Source organism: Labeo rohita, chromosome 23 (genome assembly GCF_022985175.1).
Source record: "Labeo rohita strain BAU-BD-2019 chromosome 23, IGBB_LRoh.1.0, whole genome shotgun sequence".
Classification (NCBI taxonomy): Eukaryota; Metazoa; Chordata; class Actinopteri; order Cypriniformes; family Cyprinidae; genus Labeo; species Labeo rohita.
This window is the reverse complement of record NC_066891.1, coordinates 1,747,531-1,769,129: the sequence shown is the minus strand read 5'-3', so window position 1 is coordinate 1,769,129 and position 21,599 is coordinate 1,747,531. Positions and strand designations below refer to the sequence as shown.

At 33.4% G+C, this 21,599-nt stretch overlaps 1 protein-coding gene across 1 annotated transcript; it reads left to right on the top strand.

Annotated features, from left to right (window-relative positions):
* Positions 1-1,196: 1,196 nt before the first annotated feature.
* dnai3 (dynein axonemal intermediate chain 3) lies at positions 1,197-19,967 on the top strand. The gene is made up of 21 exons (XM_051096758.1): positions 1,197-1,220; positions 1,791-2,048; positions 2,181-2,285; positions 2,349-2,498; positions 2,587-2,786; positions 2,910-3,026; positions 3,140-3,330; positions 3,977-4,101; positions 4,470-4,559; positions 6,054-6,134; positions 6,990-7,094; positions 7,221-7,294; positions 7,391-7,544; positions 9,610-9,694; positions 10,052-10,176; positions 10,336-10,399; positions 13,969-14,099; positions 14,179-14,383; positions 14,463-14,554; positions 17,355-17,477; positions 19,455-19,967. The coding sequence occupies exons 1-21, from the start codon at positions 1,197-1,199 to the stop codon at positions 19,593-19,595; spliced, it is 2,640 nt and encodes an 879-aa protein (XP_050952715.1). The 3' UTR covers positions 19,596-19,967.
* Positions 19,968-21,599: the final 1,632 nt, after the last annotated feature.

Here is a 21,599-nt window from a genome sequence, read left to right as displayed (position 1 = left end):
TCCAGGAGCTGTAATCAGATTAAAGATGATGAGATACAAACAACATGTCTGGAGGCACATAGCCAAACCTCCTTTCTCTCGTCTTTTGTTCCCAAAGTCCAGTTTCAATACTTGTCCTTCTCACAACATGTAGAAGTACATACTTTATGGTAGGCTACATATTAAGACACTACAGCAGTGCCAGGACCTGTTACTACATCATAAAAATATATCTCGATACCCTTTTGTATTCTGTTTGTGTTTGGACATAAGCGCTGAAATGTGGACAAAATCACACCTTCACTGTTTAGGTTGATACATTTAAAAAAAAAAAATAATAAAGCCATCAAAACCTCATATTTATTTAGGATAGCCTGACTGCTTCTGGGAAAAAGAGGCCATGCAGCATCATAACAAACGGCTTCGGTCACTGAAATTAGGGCTTGTACTGTCATAAACCCTCATTAAATTCTAACACAGCTTGTTCAATATCCCAGATAGCTTCCGTTCTAGGTTTTCTAAAGGGCACGTGTGTTTGGTTAGTAGAGAAAGCGCAATTATGTAATTATACGGGCTATAAAACCATATGAGTTTCCATTGCAGTAAAGCGCCAGCGGCTCCTCTGGATTAAATGACCTGAACGCTGTCGCTTGTATCAGATGTTACCAGCTTCAGCATGTTCAACTGGTTCCTGTTGAGAGAGACTTTACTAATGATGTCTTGATTTCCCTAAGGTGTCCAAACCTGTTATGTCAAACAGAGAACACAACATGTACACACAATTTTATATAAATAGGAATAGCTCACCCAAACACTGCATATTTTGTCATTGTTGGTTCTCGACAGCTCCAGTCACCATTCATTACCAGTGTATGCTGTGTGTACTTACTATAACAGCTGGGTCTCACGTCCATTGGAAGTCTTTCAGACGTCAGTTCAGGTTCAGTTGCGTCACAGATATCGCTTTAAAGGGAAGCTGACAGCTCTGTTTGTATAACACACTCATTCAAGAACACATCTGTCAGTAAAACACTTTTGGTTGTATCACACCTGTAAGATAAAAACAGTAAAAATCCTCAATGCAAGATGCTGGAAATTTACCAAATCGTTTTGTTAAATACAGCACTTAATCTCCCAATAATGTATTTGTCTCTCTTAGCCTTAAAAAGCAAGAAAAGTCTCAAATTAGATCACTTTATTATCAGCGCTGAGATTAAATGAAGAGCAATTGGAGAATTTTGGTGAGTCTCCACCTAGTAACCACCTGCAGCACTTTAGCAACTGAACTGTATAGCGACCCCCCTGGCAGTGACCCACAACCTTCTAGCGACTGCATAGCAACCCCCTGGCAACCACCCAAAACACTTGAGCAGCTGCATAGCAACCTTCTGGCAACCACCCACAACACTCTAGCAACTGAACTGTATAGCAACCCCCTTGGCAACCAACCACAACACTCTAGTGACTGCAGAGCAACTCCCTGGCAACCACCCAAAACATTTTAGTGGCTACATAGCAACCCTCTGGCAACAACCTACAACACTTCAGCTACCAAACTGCATAGCAGCCCCCTATAAACCACCCACAACACTCTAGCGACTGCACAGCAACCCCCTGGCAGCAATCCACAACATTCTAGTAACTGCATAGAAACCCCCTGGCAACCACCCACAACACTCTAGCGACTGTATATCAACCCCCTGGCAGCTACCCACAACACTCTAGCAACTGCATAGCAACTCCCTGGCAACCACCCACAACACTCTAGCAACTGTATAGCAACCACCTACAATGCTCTACCAATTGCATAGCAACCCCCTGGCAACCACTCAAACTGTATATTCAGTAATATATACCTGATCACAGTGACTCCATCCCCCACAGGCCATCCGGACTATATCTTCCCACTGGTCCTGACCTCCGCCACACAGGAGCTATTTGGTTGCCAGGCAGATGAGGATGTAACCGGAGAAAATCCTTACAAGCTGCTGAAAAAAGAAGACATCATAAAAGACATGAAAACCAGAGCATCTGTGTCTGACTTCAGCCCTGTTAAACAATTAGTGCTGGTGAGGTTCACAAACACATTCTGAACCCAAGAAGATCCAAACCTTTACAAATGCAGCTTGTTTAGAGTAACCTAGTGGTTAAAAATCTGGTTCAGAATGTTTAGACCCCAAAATTCTATTCGTTTTCTGCAGGACTACCCTGAAGATGAACTTCTGCTGGTGTTCGACAGAGACTTCACATATGGACAGAGCTTCTATCTGGTGCTCACAGTAGAGGCCAAAGAGAACATACTGAAGGTGAGGAAACAGGATGGTTGATGGGCAGATGAGTGGATGGATGTTTACCAGTTGTGTTTGTAGCCATCAGTAGAGGGTGATGAAGAGCAGATGGAGCATGAAGAGAAGGAGGAGGAGATGATCGTGCCAAAAACTCCAGAGTCTCATCCATGGATCTCACTGGGAAGCGAGCAGGAGATCAAGGAAGAGTCGGTCACAGAGTCCAGACCCAGAGTAAGAGAGATGCATCATGGGATATTTATCAAAGCCATTCCTGATGTCATTTATGGGCATTACCTCACCTATCTCTCTCTCTGTCCAGCTCAGGTATAAGATCTCTCCTCTTCAGCGGCGCTGTGGTGCTCCGGTGTGTTTCTCTGACCGCAGTGCTCAGGACGGGAAGGAAGGATTCGTGGAGTGCCCGTCGTACCAGGACAAGAGCTTCAGCATCAGAGAGATGGAGAAACACACGGCCATTCAGGCCTCCAGTGACACCAAAAACTCATCCACCCAGACACTGTGGTACAAACACTTCAAGACATTCACATCGTCTCAGCTCTCTCTGAAATTTGTTCTGAAAGTTAAGTTAGCAGATAAAACATATTTAAATCCAACAATGCACTGAGAGAGGCTCATGTGTTACAGGAAGCACCCAAAGAACATCTGGACCCAGTATGAGCCTCGAGAGTTCAGTCTGGAGGAGAAAGAACATCACCTAAGATCGAAAAACCTGAAGAACTTCATCACATCTGTACTGATAAGGTAGGATGAGGTTAACGTGATGTCTCTGAGCTCACACAACTCATTTCATTAGTCTAACACCAATTGCCGCTCTTCTGTGTTAATGTATTCTGAACTCACCTGATGTTTTGCAGGTTTGAAATCTCCTTGCAGCAGAATTACATCACAGATGTTTTCTGTGACGACTGGACGGCGCTGTGTGAAGACGAGGGCGCGCTGACGGGGAAAACGGAGACACAGCTGAAGGAATATCAGTCCTTCATGGATCTTCACTTCAGCAAAGAGAAAACAATCAGCCACGTCCATTGGCATCCTACCATCAGCGGTCAGCATGAGCTTCACTGTGGACGTATTAGGATTAATATATCTTTTTTGTAAATAAGTAAAGTAAATAAGTAAGCAATAGTAAAGTTTTAATAAATGTAATAAATATTTGATAAATATTTTAATGAACAAAATAGTCATAGTGCAGTATAAAATAATAAAATAAAATAGCGCAGAATAAAAAAAATGTCCACAGTGCTAAAAGAAAATAAAACACCTGAAGTGTTTTATAATAAATTCTAAAATAAAATAACAAAATAAAGTTCTATAGTCCAAAATAAAAATAAATAAATTATACATAGTACTATAAAACACCAATAAAAAAAATAAAATAATAAAATGATAAAACCTTTAGTGCACAATTAATAATAAATAAAATGACACAAAATGAAACTACAAAAATCTAGGATATAAATAAAATAAACATAGTGCCAATAAATAAATAAGTGCAAAATAATACAATAAATGAACATTCAACAAAATTTAAATAACACTGTACTTCCACTAAAAAGATAAAACAAGTTGGAAAATGCATAAATGATTATGTGTTTGTCTGAATTTTTATTTGTAATCAAATGTGATCAATTTATACTGCATCTTTACCATTATTCTGCATAATAAATGTGTGTTTTGTGTGTGTATGGCAGGTGTGATCGCTGTGGCCATGACGGAAAGACTTTCTCTTGAAGAACGGATTGATAACTCCACTAAACTTCTTTTAAACCCATCCTACATTCTCTTCTGGAATTTCACTGATCCTATAAATCCACAAGTAATCATCATCAAAATTACCAGTACATATTAAGTATATTGTATACTGTGCAGTAAGTAAATAGCATGTGAAGTACAAAATACACAATGAAATGGTTTATTCTGAACATGCCCAAACTGTTTATGCAAATAGGCAGTTCATGATGAAGACATCATAATCAGCATAAATAACAGCTTTGTACTGTGCATCACTTTAAATAGAAGCAGAAACCCAATACACCTGAATAAAATTTCAGTGTTTCAGCAGATGATTTTATCTATGAATCTGATGAGATTCAGTGTAGAAGGTGAAATCTGATAACTGTGCATTCTGCAGACGTAAGCAGAAGAGCTGTTTTGAACTGAATCCGTCCTTTGTTTGCGTTGCAGTTGCAGCTGGAATGTCCTGATGATGTTCTGTGCTTCCAGTTCTGTCCGTCCGACCCAAATATCATCGCTGGCGGCTGCATGAATGGCCAGGTGCAGAATTAGATCAGAAAAAATGTCTTTTCTTTCTCAGTCTCTTCTTTAAACTGTTTGCCCTTTGTTTTTAACTTTTTATTGTTAATTTTATCTCTTGCACATCTGTTTTGATTATTTTCTGATTTTTGAAGGTAAGACACTACAGGTGAATAGGGAAAATGTTAACTAACTGATATCACCATGTTTGAACATCTGCAAAAATTAGAAAAAAATGAATGACATATAGAAAAACCCATCAGTAAAAACCTTTAAAATATACAGAGGAATAAAACTGTTAAGTTTGGTGTATATAAGAGTTGTTGAAGTGGAGGAAAAAACGTTTAATGACATTTATTGTAATTAAAATTTACAGACACGAATAGATAAAGTGAAATTTAGGTAAATTATATATGAACAAAACCTTTAGTAAAAACCTTCAGAATATGGAGAGGAATAAAACTGCTAAGTTTGGTCTATGTAAGTTGTGCTGAAGTGGAGGAAAAAACTTTTAAAGATACTTATTGTAATAAAAATTTACAGACACAAATACATAAAGTGCAAAAATAAAATCAGATGAATTATATATGAACAAACCCTTCAGTGAAAACTTTCAGAATATAGAGAGGAATAAATCTGCTAAGTTTGGTCTATGTAAGATGTGCTGAAGTGGAGAAACAAACTTTTAAGAATATATTGTAATTAAAATTTACAGACACAAATACATAAAGTGCAAAAATAAAATCAGGTGAATTATATATGAACAAACCCTTCAGTGAAAACTTTCAGAATATAGAGAGGAATAAAACTGCTAAGTTTGGTCTATGTAAGATGTGCTGAAGTGGAGAAACAAACTTTTAAGAATATATTGTAATTGAAATTTACAGACACAAATTCATAAAGTGCAAAACATCATGTGAATGACACATAGACAAACCCTTCAGTAAAAACCTTCAGAATATAGAGAGGAATAAAACTGCTAAGTTTGGTGTATGTAAGTACCGCTTAAGTAGAGAAACAAACTTTTAAAGAAATGTATTGCAATTGGAATCTACAGATGTAAATAAATTAACCGCAATAAAACATGTGTAATTTGGATGTTTTCTTTCCACTAGTCTGAAAGACAGTGTATGAAAGCAAAAGAAACCCAAAATCTTAAAATTAACCAGTGCATGTGTTTTTTAGCACTTTGATTTACTATTGTGTATAAAACATGCTGAATAAATAAACTTACTTGCCTTATGATGCACTTTCAGCAGAAATTTTATTTCTTCCTTTTTGTTCCTTTAAATGGTCAAACTGGATTATTTTTAAATGGCTTTCGATGATTTACAATCCTCATCTCTGGAAGTTTGTCTTCACATCGGCCTAAAACATACCAATCACATTATGTTTTGGTTACATTTTTGTTCAGTATAAGTACCGGTACGTGCATCATCTGTGACATGTTAACATGCTGTGACACTATTAACTCATGACATGTAACATATTCATTAGCTTGTTTTGTGTTTACAGATAGTATTATGGGATATCTCAGCACATGTGGAGAGACTGCAGGACACGCGCAGCGGCGGCAAAAACATCTCAAACAAATTAGTGAGTTACACACACACTCTGTTACACACACACAGCTGTTGTGTGTTTAAACAAGCAACTGTCCAACTGTCCAGATGATCTATTTAGAGCTCATTTAATTAAGTGATGTTTAACTGATACCTTCTACAAACACACATACAATCACACAAGAATAAACCTGCGGTTATTGAGAACGCGTGTGTGTTTACAACTGTTTACTTTGCGTGTACCACCATTTCTGTCCAGATGTGAGCTAAAACCTGACTTTCATTACATTCTCAGATGTAAAAATTATATATAAATAAAGATTGTGTCAGTCTCTAGTCATTATTAATAGATTTATGTATAAAAAAAAAAATTGGTTATGATATGTGCTTATTCGATACACTGTAAAATATTGCAATTTTAATGGGTACAGTAAGTTCCCATACTCTATAATAGATCTAATGGGATATTTCATGTAATTCTTGTGAAATGTACTGTTTTTGGAAGTTAAAAAGAAGTAATCTTATAATGTACTGTAATTTTTTTAACAGATGGTTGTGAGTATATTATAAAGGTAAAACATTTGGTATGAAGTACATTTTTTTGTTCTGTAAATTTCAGTCTGTTAAACTAACAGATCATGGTAAAGTTCTGGCAGCTGCATGCTAACTTTTTATTGTAAATTTCACAGATTTTTTCCCTTACTTTTTATATTATAAAGGTAAATTATTTGGTATTTTACCATATTTCAGTTTACGAAATATTTTTTTACTGTAAATGTTAGATCTATTTAAATATGTAAAATTAAAATAAAAATATAGTAAAGTTCTGGCAATCACAGCTGCCAATTTTTACTGTAAATTTCACTAATTATTATTCCTGTTATTCCAGGACAAAAACGAGACTCCAGTGGTCCGGTACTGTGCTGTGTCTGGGATAGAGAACGGACACAAAGCTCCGATCACAGACATCCAGTGGCTGCCGGAAACCTTTGAGGTACACAAAGGGTTAACTGTCCTGTCTCAAAATACAGAAAACTGTACCTTCAAAAGTTAAACATTTATTTGTACTGCTCATGTACACACTAAATATTAGTTATATGTTCATTAATGTCTCACTCAGCTGTCCAAATTGGGGATCCCTGTGGAAAATGCAAGTCGTGTCTCCGTTCAACTGGTCACATGTGCTCCTGACTGGTGCTGATATCTACACTAGATGCACACATTTATGTTGATGTTCTAGTTTAGTATCAAACTCTCTCCTCACTGTGTGTGTGTGTATATATATTTTAGCTGTGTGTTATTCTGGGACCTTCGGCCTCCTCGTGTTGTGTCTCATTCCCTCACGGAGGTGAAACAGAAATCGGAGGAAAAGCCTCTGGAAAATCCTCACGGTGTTCCCAATACGTTTAAACACCTCAACCTGACCTGGAAACCATTTATCCGAGTATGTGACGCACACAAACACGGTTTTAAGACCGAATCTCTAGGGTTTTTCACACTGAGCTAAACCCAGGTTATCATTGTCCTAAATCATGCATTTTAACTGGTAAACATACGTTTTACAAACTTGTACAGTGTAGCCAGTAACAGTAATGGAATACTGCCAATAAATGGCAATAAGCCAATAAAAGTAACGGAAACACAGTGCTTCACTGTTTGAGGGGACAAATGTCAAATGGTGACAAAAATGCGTCACGTGGATTGAAGAAGGGATCCTTTTATTCTGACCGTTATAGTCTGAAATGTCCATTCAGAAAAACGTGGTACTGTAGTCAGTAATGTGCAATGAGAATGTGCAAGATATAAACTCATGATTCTGAGAAGAAAACTCTGAAGACAATGAGATATAAACTCGCAACTGCAAGAAAAGTAACAAAAAGTTGTGAGACACACACAAAAAAAATTTTAATTGTGAGAATTCAGAATTACGAGAAAAAAATTCTGATGTAAAGATGTAAACTTAGAATTCTAAGAAAAGTCAGAATTATGAGATGCAAAGTAGAATTCAGAGAAAAAGAGTCTGAATTGATGTGAATTTAGAATTCAGAGAAAATATCTTAGAATCCTGTGAAAAAGTCAAAATTGTGGGATGTAAACTTTAAGGTGAGGAAAAATTTAGAAATTGCAAAATGTAAACTTCAAATTCTGAGAAAAAAAATTTGCAAGACTTAGAATTCTGAGAAAAGTCAGAACTGTGACAACTTAGAATTGAGTAAAAAAAAGTCAAATTTTTGAAATGTTAACTTAGAATGCTGAGAAAAAAGTCAAAACTGAGAGATATAAACTTAGAATTTAGTGGAAAATTTAAATTTTAAAACTTAGAATTCTGAGAAATAAAGTCAAAATCGACAGATGTAAACTTATAATTCCAAGAAAAATCAGAATAGTGAGCCATAAACTTAGAATTTCGAGAAAAAAGTCAAAATTTTGAAATGTAAACTTAGAATTTTGTGAAAAAATGTAAAACTTAGATGTAAATAGAATTCTGAGAAACAAAGTCAAAATTGACAGATGTAAACTTAGAATTCTGAGAAAAGTCAGTTGTGAGATGTAAAGTTAGAATTCCGAGAAAAAACTCTGAATTGCAATATGTAAACTTAGAATTTTGAGGAAAGAGTCAAAATTTTGAAATGTAAAATTAGAATTTTGTAAAAAAATATAAAAGTTGCAAGATGCAAACTTATATTTCTGAGAAACAACGTCGAAATTGACAGATATAAACTTAGAATTCTGAGAAAAGTCAGTTGTGAGATGTAAATTTAGAATTCTGAAAAAAAAGTCAGAATTGAAAGATATAAAGTTAGAATTCAGAGAAAAAAGTCTGAATTGCAAGATGTACATTTAGAATTCCAAGAAAAATCTGAATTGTGAGATGTAAGCTTAGAATTCAGAGAGCAAAAATCTGAATTGCAATGTGTAAACTTACAATTCTGAGGAAAAAAAAGTCAAAATTTTGGAATGTAAAGTTAGATTTTCGAGAAAAAAAGTCTGAAATGCAAGATGTACATTTAGAATTCCAAGAAAAATCAGAATTGTGAGATGTAAACTAAGAATTCTGAGAACAAAATTCTATATTGCAAGATGTAAACTTAGAATTCTGAGAAAAGTCAGAATTGTGAGATGTGAACTTAGAAATCTGAGAACAACATTCTGAATTGCAATATGTAAACAGAATTCTGAGGGGGAAAAAAGTCAAAATTTTGAGATGTAAATTTAGAATTCATATATATATATATAATTTTTTTTTTTTTTCAATTATAAAATTAAAAGTCACAATTACTATATTTTGTTTTATTCTGTGGCAGAAACAGCATCCATAAACAGGTTGCATGCTGCATTTATCCAATCAATGCCACTGACACCACAAATAAGAATGTTAACCCAAAGTTTAGGACAGCGTGAAACATAAGTTCATGAATACAATTACCCAGGATTAATAGTTAACCATGGGTAAATTATGAGCGATGTAAAACTTGACGCAAGATAACCCTGGATTCCATCTGCCGCAGGTCTCCTTACCAAAGCTTGGCTCTAGCGGTGAATACAGTCCTCTGAAGTTCAGCTTGAGGGACAACACAGTGGACTGTCCTTCAGGTGAGACACCAGCTCTGAAAGACACACATGTATTTGGCTTGGTGAGACCTACAAAACGCAAGTTTACCTCTACAAACAGAGGCCACGCAGTGATGATAATGCAGTCAGCATGACGCCTCTCTGTTAAATAAGCAGAGCTCTGAAACAACATTCACCATCACACCACTGCTGTACAAACACTGACTCTACATCAGCTCATTCCACATGAGGTGCAGCTGATTATGGGTTTTGGCTGACCAAAAAAAAAAAAAGTTTGGGAACAACTGCATTAGAAGACATAATGCAATACTTGTGTGACTAAGGAAAAATGTTACCATCCAACTTTTCAGTTTCTCCTTGTATCCGTCTTCACTGTAGGAGACAAACCTTTACAGAATGCAGAGCGTGAAGAAGGCTGTGGGTTTGCACAGCTCCGGGTGCCGTCAGCCAAACAACAGAAACCAATGGAGAACATCAGCACTAAACTGTACGTGGGGACAGAGGTGAGACGCTCATCTGTGCATTTCAATGACATAATGGTCAAAAAATGTTTTAGAAAACAGTTTCCAGCTCTACTATATGAATGCATGAGCCATATTCTAAGCCTATTATGAATGTATTTTTATGTACTGTTGTTCTGTTTGTGCATGCATCTCTCTCAGGATGGTGAACTTGTTTACACTGACTGGAAAATGGAAAAGGACAATGACTCCGGACGTCTGCTGAGTAAGACACTAGAAAACAGCCAAACAAAACAATTTGACACACGTACATGGATTTGAATTATGGTAAAAGGTTTAAACTTCATTAGTGATAGTTGGGTTCTATCAATATTGTACTCTTGATCAAGAACCTGAACCTCCGGCTGCTCCTGAGGATCCTGCCCTGTAGAAAGTAAAAAGTAAATCATTTTAGATTTAAATTTATATTTAAAACTTACTTACAAGATGAAATATTTTATTTGAAATAAATAAATACATTTTTTTTTTTTTTAGATAAAATCAGTCAAAACAAAATTCTTACTAAAAAGATTAAATCATTTACTTGAAAAAAAATTAAATAATGTAATAATTTGAAAACAAAAGCAGTCAAAATATAACTTTAAAAAGATTAAATATTTCATTTTAAATAAATAAATAATTTACAAATGCAAAATACATTACAAAATAAAAAAATGAACATTTTATTTTAAATAACATAATTTTAAAATAAATCAATCAATCAAAACAAAACACTAAATTAAAAATAATAATTTACTTGAAAAATATTTAGGGAAAGCAATCATTTGAAAACAAAAGCAGTCAAAACTTTAAAAAGATTAAACATTTTATTTTAAATATAATTCATTTTAATAATTAATTAATTTACAAATACGAAATACAGTACAAAATAAAAAGATGAACATTTTATTTGAAATAAAATAAATAAGATTAAAATAAATCAATCAAAACAAAACACTTACTAAAAAAATTTAATTATTTACTTAAAAAATATTTAGGGAAAGCAATCATTTGAAAACAGAAGCAGTCAAAATAAAACTTTAAAAAGATTAAACATTTTATTTTAAATAAATAATTACTTAATTTACAAATAAAAATAAAGTACAAAATAAAAAGTTGAAAATTTTATTTTAAATAAAATAAATAATTTTAAAATTAAAACAATCAAAACAGTAAAAACTGTAATATTTTATTTCAAATAAATTTAAAATTATTTTTAAAATAAAAACAAAAGATTACATTTTCAACATATATAAACAATTAAAACAAATATGAAGAAATACTTCTAATAAACACAATCAAAATACTCACTGTAAAATATTTTAAATAAATACGTATTTAAAAAAATAAGTTTAATTAGTTTATTAAATTCTTTTTTAAATAAAATGCATTCTAAAAATATAAAAGTATAATAAAGAAATAACTGGAAAAAAACAATCACAATAAAACATAAAAAGATGACTTTTTTAAATAAATTAAAATTAAATTTTTGAATAAAAATGAAAAATACCATCACTAAAAAAAATGTCATCTTTACTAAAGTATATCATTTTTGTTTTACCCGCGTGTCCATTAACTGCCATTAGAGAAACGTGAACATGCATAAATGTTAAATTATTGAAACAATATCTATTTTTGTATGTAAAATATATATAAGAATTTTCGAGAGACAAAAACTGCATAAAGCAAGATTAACTCCCGAAACTCATTGTAGAAGCTTTAAACAAACCAAACAACACTAAAGCAATCATCGTTAATGAGAAAACCACACAATTACGGCATTATAATGAGTCTGTCAGGTAGCTGTGCTTCTCAGACAGTGACGGGTGTGTGTAATAAGTCAATAAAACAGGACTTCAGATCCATCAGTTTCATTGTTCATGCGGTTTCCCACAGGCATCAGACAAACACTGAGCTCATCACGCAGGCTTTTGGCAAAGATCGAACCTAATTTCACCAAACCACCACCTTCAGCTTGTTAAACAAGCCAATTACACCGGCGTGATTTCCATAATATTACAGCATATTGAGTTTCATTAGTGCTGAGGGGCAAAAGCAGCGTGTCTGAACTGTGAGCGTTTGATGTTGATCAAGGCTCTTACTGGGATCTCAGACACATGTCTAATTTTTTTTCTGTAACTCCTGTTGCATTGATCCTTTTTTCCTTCAAAATTAGCTTTTAGCACTTGCTTTTCGCACCCTAGTGTACTATTTTGCTGGCTGCCTAGTAACATACTATTATATTTATATATATGCTTTTGGCAGCTGCTTTTATCTATTGCATTCAAGCTATACATTTTTTTCATCAAAGATTAAAACCTGTGACCTTGGTGTTGCTAAAATAACATTCAACTTTCGGTTTGCAGCCTACATCAACATTGATCGGCAAATGTTTTTGTTAGTCAAAGCAGTTTGAGTTAAAATATTTACTGTAAGTCCCCTTTTAAGATTTTAAATTAGTATTTCAATAATTTAACAACACACGTTCATGGTTTTTCTGACGTCGATTAATGTTCACTTGACATGCAGGTCAACAAATAGCATATTTAATCTTTTATTGAGTTTTTAAAGTGTTTAATTTTTTATCAGATTTAATAATAAAACAAAATAATACAATAATAAAAAACAATCAAAATAAACCACTTACTAAAAAAAAGCTGGAATATTTTAAATAAATTAAAATTAATAAATAAATAATTTTACAAATAAAAAAGTGGAAATAATTTATTATAAATAAGTTAAAATTATTAATATTAAAATATTAAATACAGAAGATATTAATACTAATACTAAAAACAAAAAATATTAAATGTCACTTAAAATATTTTTTAAAAATTAAAATCAAATAATTGTAATTAAATAAGATACAATTAAAATTTAAAAAAATATTAAATACTAAAAATATTAATACAATACCAAAAAAATAAAAAATATGAAATTCCTTAAATTAAAATACATTTTAAAAATTAAAATAAATTAAAATTAAAAGAATCATTTTAAAATGAAAACTAATACCATTTTTAAAAAAGATGAAATATTTTATTTGAAATAAGTTCAAATTAATAATATTAAAAATATTAAATACTGAAAATATTAACTCTAATACTAAAAAAGGAAAACAAAAATAAAAATGTCACTTGAAATAAATTGTACAAATTAAAATAAATAAAATAAACAAATAATTGTAATAAGTTACATAAGTTACAATAAAAAATATTAAATAGTAAAAATATTAATACAATGCTAAAAAAAATTAAATAATCAATCATTTTAAAATTAAAACAATCAAAATAAAACAATTATTAAAAAGATGAAATATTTTATTAGAAATAAGTTAGTAGCATAAAAACAATCAAAAATAAACCACTTACTAAACATAAAATAAATCAGTTAAAATAAATAATAATTAAAAAACACTCAAAATAAATCATCTAAAAAGATGAAATATTTTATTTGCAATAAGTTTAAAATAAGCAATGTTTTTAGCATAAAAACAATCAAAATAAAACAATTACTAAAAAGAAATTAAATATTTAACTTAAAATAAATGTTAAAAATCAAAATATATAAATAAATAGTTTAAAATAAAAACAATCAAAATGTTTCAAAATGTATTTATGATTTGATTAATTATTCATTTTTCATTAATGTGAAGCATACAATACATACAAACTAAGTCATACAGGCTTGAAACAACATCATTTTTGGGTGAACTATCACTTACAGAATGTGTGTTTTAGACCTTAAAGGGTTTGTTTTGTGCAGAAGTTGAGTTTCTGGAGTGTTTTCTGTCAGGCACGAAACCCATCCATCGGTTCCTCGTACACGACACTCTGGTCAACACCGTCACCCGCTCTCCGTTCTTCAAGGACATCATCCTGACGGTGGGCAGCTTCAGCTTCGCCATCTGGAAGGAAGGGGTCACGGTGAGGTCACGACAAAATCACATATGCTCCAACTCAAATCAGAACTGAGTTTCACCTGTTTTTCTTCCATTTGTTTCAGAACGGGCCGATCCTCATGTCAGCCTTCTCCAGAACGATGCGTACGGTGGGTCACTGGTCCCTGTCTCGTCCAGCGGTCTTCTTCATCGGGAAGGAGGACGGAAGCATCGAGATTTGGGACCTGCTGCAAAACACCCACGAGCCTTCGCAGAGTCAGAACATTAGCAGCGCCGCCATCACCTGCATCAGAACCAGCTGCATCTCCTGTAAGACAGAAACTCGTCTACTGATGCGAAACACAGAGGTCAGCACAGTATACTAACGTGTAACGTTTCTCACACATAGCGAAGCAGCATCTTCTGGCGGTTTCAGACCGTCTTGGCACCCTACACATCCTACAGATCCCCTGGACCCTGCGCAGATCCTCCAACAGCGAGGTGAGAACACCACTGTCCTGTTGCTGCTGTGAAATGTACAAAATAAAATATTTAGAATCAACTTTTCATCAATACATTGCAATGGATTCTGGGATAGCCTTAAAAGACATATTTAATGGAATAGTTCAGCCAGAAATGAATATTTGCTGACAGTATACTCACCCTCAGGCCATCCAAGATGTAGATGAGTTTATTTCTTCATCAGATTTGGAGAAATGTAGCATTGCATCACTTGCTTACCAATGGATGTGAATGGGTGCCGTCAGAATGAGAGTCCAAACAGCTGATAAAAACATCACAATAATACACAAGTAATCCACTCCACTCTAGTCCATCGATTAACGTCTTCTTAAGACAAAAGCTGCATGTTTCTAAGAAACAAATCCATTGTTAAAGTAGAAGTCCACTTCCAGAACAACAATTTACAAATAATTTACTCACCCCCTTGTCATCCAAGATGTTCATGTCTTTCTGTCTTCAGTCGTAAGGAAATTATGGTTTTTGAGGAAAACATTTCAGGATTTTTCTGCATATAATGGACTTCAATTGTGCCCCTGATTTTGAACTTCCAAAATGCAGTTTAAATGCAGCTTCAAAGGCTCTAAACGATCCCAGGCAAGGAAGAAGGAACAAATCACGTCTAAGTTTATTGCCTGTGTACTCTGGCTCAAAAAGGTCGAGTATGGCGAAAAACTTCATCTCATTTTCTCCTACAACTTCAGAATTGTCCAACATTTTTTTACTTTTTTGTAAACACTGGGTCTGTAGTTCCGCCTACGTTCCGCGTGACCTTTCGACCTGATTCAATAGTACGTGAACGCGCATCCCAGAGCCTGTGCTACACAAGCTTTTGTGCTTAAAAAGTATAAAAAAAAAATCTGAAAAAAATGAGCGATTGTTTCGCTAGATAAGACCCTTCTTCCTCGGCTGGGATCGTTTAGAGCCCTTTGAAGCTGCATTTAAACTACATTTTAGAAGTTCAAATTCGGGGCACCAGTGAAGACCATCATATGGAGAAAAATCCTGAATGCTTTCCTTAAAAACCATAATTTCCTCACGACTGAAAACAAAAAGACATGAACATCTTGGATGACAAGGGGGTGAGTAAATTATTTGTAAATTGTTGTTCTGGAAGTGGACTTCTCCTTTAAGACATTTTTAGTCCATAATCCATAAGTCCATAATCCGTCATAACGCTTCCTCCAGTAAAAAAAAAAGTCAATTTTCAGTTGTTTCGCACTTAAAAATGTGTGCTTGATCTGTGCAGATTTCTCTCCTGATTCAGATAAGACCACTTTTTCACTGGAGGAAGATATTATTATGGATGGTATTTTGGATTTTTTATTTACAGAGCTTGGCCACTTGGTTGTTATAAGAAGGAAAAAGCATAAAAAAGGCTATAAATATGGAACCGTTTGTTCTATTAACATGAAAATCGCTATGCACAGTCATGGTACGAAGTGCCACAAGTGTCTATAAGGACCTTTGCGTATCTCAAAAAAACATGGCCGCCATTGGCCGATGAATTTTGAGAACCTATCTGGTTAACAGGGGTCGGTCAAAACTCAGTGGGCCTGTTTGACTTTGAAATTTGAAATATTAATAACATAAAAGATGTTTAAAATTTACCCTTAGGAAGCTATAACGGGGTTATGAACCCTCTGGTTGTGTTCGGATTCTTGTCACACTTGTGGTCAAAAATGACTGGACCAAACAAGTGCTTATAAATCTCTCATTATGCTATATTGTTACCAATATTGGATTCATTCTTTTTGTCAGCTTGTTTTCTTTCATTTAGGACTAGTTTTGTGTTTCTATTTGCATCTGATTAATCATAGGCCTCATTTTGTCTGAGAGTAGGTGTGAAAATTATTCATAAAAAAATTTTTCACTCAAAAAAACGAGGTATCTTCTCTCAGAAAAAATGAGGTCTAGGATTAATCTGATGCAAACAGAAACACAAAACCAGTCCTAAATGAAAGAAAACAAGTTGACAAAAAAATGAATCCAGTCTTTAGTGATTTATAACCAGTTAAATCACCACAAGTATGACTAGGTGAAATAAAACCCACAAAAAATTAAGAAAATTAAAAAAAAAAAAAAAAAAAAAAAAAATCAGAGAAGTACTTATACCCTGTGTGAACAAAGTCAGTAAGTTTGAGTCCAATGTGATAACATTATCTAGTATTGTCGGGGAAAAGATCAATTTGACCCGAACACAACCAGAGGGTTAAGAAAACGGTCCTGTCCAAATTTAACCAAAAGCCTACAAAGCCAAAATAAAAACTCAAAATTTCACAAAACCTTGTGATTCTAAATAAGCATGCAAGTCTTTATGGAGATCGGACCACGGCTGGCACTATAGCAGTCATAAATGTTAAAAAACAACATATTTCTATGGTAAATTACTTGGATTTGCCCATAATGCAGCTATGGATATGGACTATTTCAGTCCAAAAATGGATTTGTTTCTTACAAACACAGATTTTGGCTTCTCAAGATGTTAATTTATGGACTGGAGTGGTGTGGATTACTTGTGGATTATTGTGATGTTTTTATCAGCTGTTTGGACTCTCATTCTGACGGCACCCATTCACATTCATTGAAAGTGATGAAATGCTACATTTCTCCAAATTTGACGAACAAACAAACTCATCTACAGATGGTGAGCAGATTGTCAGAAAACTTTAATTTCTGGCTGAACTATTCCTCCTTTATGATGCTTAAAAGTGCAGCGCACTAGGGTTTGGAACAGACCCGCATGTATAACAGGATGTATAACCCAGTATGTTCCTTGCAGAGGCAGATTGTGAGGAAGTACTTCGAGAAGGAAGAGGAACGGCTGGAGTATTTCGAGAAACGTCAGATCAAACACGAGAAGAAAAAGAAAGAGATGGAAGCTGAAGAACAGAGGAAGAAGACGGTGAGAGAGCAAACACTCATTTAAAGGAACATTTACCAGGGTTATTATAGTTAAATGAAACCAAAACCACAAAAGAAACCATTTTAATTACAAGACATAAAATACTGACTGAAATTAAATTAGATGTGAAAAAAAGCTTATTTTATTTCAGCTAGCTATATCTAAAAACAATAGAAGTCTATGAAACGCCCCCCATTTAGAGTAAACGTGTGTGTGTGTGTTTAAGCTGATGGCAAACACAGATGAAACCCGCTTGAGCAGCTGTAGTTTGGCTGGAATGTGTGTTTGAGTGATTCCAGATCCGCTCAGACTTGCTGAATATATATTTACTAAATATGAAAGTATGCTGCCGTCTGTCTCTCCGAGGGTCTGAAACACAAACGTTTGTGTTTCACACCCCGCTGACGCCTGCGGACACATGATGCTGGAGGCTTTCTGGAAGGATTTCAAGACAAACACTTGATGTTTCTGATGTAAGGCAAGACGCTACAGGCAAAACCAGTGTTTTTTTCATGCACTGGTCAATTTTGAGATTTGGAGCTATTTAGCTTTTCATAACATGTTGTTTTAGACTAGTGAAAAGAAACTCCAAAATGCGTATTTGTGTTTATTTTGTTGAACTTTATCTATTTGCGTCTGTAGATTTCAATTGTGATACATATATTTAAAAAGGTTTTCCTCCACATTATCAGCACTTACATGACTAAACTTAGCTGTTTTATTCCTCTCTATATTCTGAAGGTTTTTAATAAAGGGTTTGTTCATATAAAATTCACCAGAGTTTATTAATGCACTTTATCTGTTTGGATCTGTAGATTTGAATTATAGTACTTTTCTTTAAAAGTTTTTCCTCCACTTCAGCAGCACTTGCATACACCAAACTTAGCAGATTTATTCCTCTCTATATTCTGAGGGTTTTCACTGAAGGGTTTGTTCATATAAAATTCACCTGAATTTATTAATGCACTTTATCTATTTGTATATGTAGATTTGAATTACAGTACTTTTCTTTAAAGTTTTTCCTCCACTTCAGCAGCACTTACAAACACCAAACTTAGCAGTTTTATTCCTCTCTATATTCTGAAGGTTTTCACTGAAGGGTTTGTATATATAAAATTCACCTGAGTTTATCATCACACTTTATCTATTTGTATATGTAGATTTCAATTACGATACATATCTTTAAAAGTTTTTCCTCCACTTTAGCAGCACTTACATACACCAAACTTGACAGTTTTATTCTTGTTTATATTCATAAGATTTTTACAGAGGGGTTTGTTAATATATAATTCACACTGATTTCTGTAACTTTTTTTTTTTTTGTAAAAACATCGTAAAAATGCATATTTGTGTCTATTGACAGTATTTTTTATGTAATAAAAAGAGATATCCAAAATCCCCACTATAAAAACCGTTAACTCTAATATGTCAACAAAATCAAACAAAGATTTTGAATCTAGCGTTATCCAATGTTCAGAATTATCTTCTGGAAGTTGCAAATTAGTGTATATTTAATTATAAAATGCATAATTTGTGTATTTAAACATAATACGTCAGAAGACACGTGATATCCTCTGTATTTTTTGGTTTTTTGGAACAAATTTTTAAACTTTATTAAATCAAGATGCATTTGTGATGCAAAAATGACAAGATTTTAAGTATTTTTTTTTTGGAAAAATGTATCAAAATTAGGTGAGTTTTAAACAAGAAAAATATCTGATCCTTGTTTTATGCACAAACTCTATTTTATTTATTTATTTATTTTTTAAAGAAAAAAAAGTCATTTGGCATCTCAAGTAAATATATCTTAATTTATAGTTTTAAAATTTGTTTTGGAAAACAAGACAAAAATACTTTTTTTTTTTTTTTTTGCAGTGCACACTTGATTTGATTATTTGTCTGAACGCTCTGATGACTGATCCATATCAAAAGTGGTTTGAAGTGTTTGATTACTTGATGTGATTTGTTGTTCATTAGGAGCTGGTGATGCCACTGAAACAGGAAGAGGAACTGGAGGCAGAAGCGCTGAAGGAATACGAACAGTTTCTTGCTCTGGAGAAGGACATTTTGAAGAATATGGGCCTCCTGAATGAAACAGAGGACAGTTCAGACATGTAACACATTGATGCATCATCAGCATCACACTGTAAAACAACCAAGAATCAAGAACTTACTTAATTATCTAATAACAAGAGTTCTGCTTTAACTTATGACGACATTACCACTGGACGTTTAATTTAGTTCTGTTCTTGGGAAAAAAAATGTAGCTTAAGTCATTCTAATTAGAATGATGTAAGTCAGTGTTATTCAACAACTTGCTTTTCGAAAATACTTAATGGAATGCAAATGGAATTTCTTCATTTCAAAAGAATAACAATTTGAAATCAGATCAAATAAGTCAGATGAGGTCAGAAATAGATTCTTTTCATTTGATTAGTTCCAAATTATGATCAAAATTCCATTAGCAACGTATTAGAAGTCTTCTAGGTATTTGACTACTGTAGCTACAGCAACTTTTGTGTTGTGTATGAAATGTTTTCTAAATGTAAAACATTAAAATCCCTTTTTTAAAGCAGGGCAGACAGGGTGTTTTGTTCCTGTAAGCTGCATGTGCTCTGACCTTGAAGATTGATTTTTCCTCTGGTTACTCGAGTTCTGAGTTCATCTTCGTTTCCCCTCGGCGCTGTAATCAAACACACTTTTAATTCAGCGGCTTCACCTCCGACAGCTAATCTATAACAGCTTATCTGGTTTCATACGGACACATTCAGCCACTAATGTACAATATTGATCAAGTTCAGCCCGACTCATATTGACTGAATAGATACTAAACATCTTTTATTAAGCAGCGTACGTGACAAGAATTCACATGAAAAGCAGGTTTGGCAAACATACAGTGACTTACAGGAAAACTTTATACAATGCAAAGTATGATTTTTCAAGTCAAATTTATAAAATGCATTTCTATGGGTAACTATGAGGCAAAGTAAGGGTTTTGTTTGTCCTAGAGTAAGTGATTAATGTATTTTTTTTATTTATCCATTTAAAGTACTCTTTATTGTCTACAACTTAAAAACTTAAATTGTCCCACTGAACCAATTACAGTACTTATATATATATTATGATTTTACATAGATTACACATAAATTCATTCTTAAATTCATTCAAACTCAGAATTGCAAGATATAAATTCACAATTCTGATGTTTTTTTGCAATTTGCAATTGAGTTTATATCTTGTAATATTGAGGAAAAAATTATAATTGCAAGATATAAACTAAATGATAATTTGCAATTCTGACATTCTGAGTTTACATCCCACAATTTTACGTTTAAATCTCACAATTCTGAGAAAAAAGTCATAATTGCGAGATATTGCAGTTCTGACTATTTAGTTTTCTCAGAATTGCGAGGAGAACAAAATCAGAATTGTGAGATTTGCAATTCTGAGAAAACCGTCATAATTGCAATGTTAAAAACTCAGAATAGCAAGATATAAATTCACAGTTCTGATGTTTTTTTTGCAATTCTAATAAAAAAATTAGAATTGCAAGATATAAACAATGATAATGTGCAATTCTGACATTCTGAGTTTACAACTCACAATTTTACATTTAAATCTTGCAATTCTGAGCAATTCCAAATTGCGAGGAAAAAAAATCTGAATTGTGAGATATAAACTCAGAATCGCAAAAAAAATATCAGAATTGTGAGAAGTCACAATTACCTTTTTAAACTCTGTAGCAGAAACAGGCTTTTTATAGTAAAAAGTAGTACACAACATTATGTTTGCATCATACTGCATGAATAGCATTATTATCTCTAAAATAAAAGTTATTTGCATTTGAGTTTTGCAAACAAATGTTTGAACTCTTTGCAGACAGTGATTCAAGAAGAGAAATCCCAGTTGATGTCATTTATAATACATTCGTCATTGGAAATGAAGGTCAAATTGAGCGTGATGCATTGTGGGATGCTGTTTTTTTTTCATATTCTTCACATATTTTCAGTTGTAATATATTTAAGATGCTTTGTGTGCAATAACACTAATTCACAAACTCTGGTTAATCTTGCTTTTTTTGTCTCTATTGCATGAAGCTGCATGTCTTTATGAACCAAACAA